The 1,746-nt window shown below is 38.0% G+C and overlaps 1 protein-coding gene across 1 annotated transcript in view; it reads left to right on the forward strand.

The window, feature by feature from the left end:
* Window positions 1–1,746, forward strand: part of SMU1 (SMU1 DNA replication regulator and spliceosomal factor) — a 29,625-nt gene that overhangs the window by 10,829 nt on the left and 17,050 nt on the right. The window contains exon 5 of the mRNA XM_019624455.1: window positions 830–985. Coding sequence (XP_019480000.1) covers window positions 830–985 — 156 coding nt within the window. The remainder of the gene's footprint in view (window positions 1–829; window positions 986–1,746) is intronic.

Raw genomic sequence — 1,746 nt, forward strand, 5'->3', positions numbered from 1 at the left:
AAAAGTCCATGATTTTCTTACTCTCCATAATCTATTGAAGTTGCAACTTTTTGGGAAACCAGTTTGGCAGTATATATCAACAGCCTTACTTAACCATTTGTGTTCTTTTTTTGGATTCAGTAATTCCTATTCTAGGAATCTATTCTAAGGTGGGAATATCCCCCCAAAAGAAAAAGCCTTATGTCCAGAGATGTTTGTTGCAGCATTATTGAGATGAGTGAAAAGTTGGAAGTGGTGTAAATGTCCATTAATGTATTATTTAAATAAACTGTTAAACATCCACTAGGTAGGATATATTTTACAGCCATTGAAATGATAGTTATGGCATAGCGTGATCTGATGTTAGGTGAAAACAGGAGAAGATAAAATTTTACATATAGTATAATTACAGCTATTTAAACATGTGTGTTGTATGTAAAAAACTATATATTTTTTTGGCACCCTCTAATATAATTACAGTTAATTAAACATGTATGGGGGAAATATTAGTAGGTAATATAAAATGCTAACAGTGGCTATATTTGGATGTTGGAACTATGAGAGATTTCTGTTTTCCAAATTTTGTTTTATTATAAGAGTCACACCTATAAGATAATAGGTGTGGAAAGATGGACCCATTGTCTCTCAGAGTCCCCTTCCACCCTGAGATCAGCCTGTGTTCCTAGGACACACAGAGTAGCACAGATTATGTTGTTTACATGGCCAAAGATGATTGGATGGCTCACAGTTTCCTGTGAACCTCATCGTTCCAGGCTTGGCTTTGTCTCAGCAATGAGAATCAGATCTTAAAAGCACCTTAGTAGATTACTGGACATTTCTTTTCTCATAGGCACTGAAGTGGCAGCAGCACCAGGGGTTGCTTCCCCCTGGCATGACCATAGATTTGTTCCGAGGCAAAGCAGCTGTCAAAGATGTGGAAGAAGAAAAGTTTCCTACACAGCTGAGCAGGCATATTAAGGTAGGATCCTTAGACATTCAGCAGTTGGTAATCATTTGCTGAGGACTCAATATGTGCCTGCCCAGCCAGGCCCTGTGCCAGAAGCTTGGGTTAGGTGGCAGAATTCATTCTCCAGCTCTGTCAACAGTCAGGGTTGCTGTTGGTGACCCCTGGGGTCCTGTGGCCTAGCATTGGCACACATCAGATGTATAACCAAGTGGATATACATTTGACATCTGGCCCATCATCCTTGCACTTGCTCCCAGGAAGCCTGCATTTGGAAGATGGTTAACTTCTTGGTTAAGCCTGGGACTAACTATGCACTTCTAATATATTTGTCTTGTTCAACATGTGTGTTTTTGCCTGCTGCATGTTAAGCCAAGTACGAGGCATGGATTGTAAAGTGGGCTTATGTGGTGTTTGAGGAAAATAACTTTATCATCTTATGGCCGGTTCTTATTTTTTAATGTGAGACTTTTCTAGGAAAAAGCACAATCAAATAATTGCTGCAGTTCCCAGAATCTCACAAGCACATTTGGTACTTCAACATCTCCTTTATATTATAGTTTCTCTTTGTTTTTTTGCTCTCATTGAATTTATGAATTTTAAAATAATTCATATTCCTCAAATCTTTGACTTTGGCTTAGTGCTTTGAGTTTGCCTTTTCTGGATTATATGTTTTGACTTGTATGTGAAGATATTAATATTTTTGAGCAGTACTTTTATCCTGGCTGAAACCTTGAGATAAGTAGAAACCCATTATAATTATGCTGCTGGGCTAAGATTTTTGTTACAGACACATTCCTTTT

Source organism: Hipposideros armiger, unplaced genomic scaffold (genome assembly GCF_001890085.2).
Source record: "Hipposideros armiger isolate ML-2016 unplaced genomic scaffold, ASM189008v1 scaffold_591, whole genome shotgun sequence".
In the NCBI taxonomy this organism is placed as follows: domain Eukaryota; kingdom Metazoa; phylum Chordata; class Mammalia; order Chiroptera; family Hipposideridae; genus Hipposideros; species Hipposideros armiger.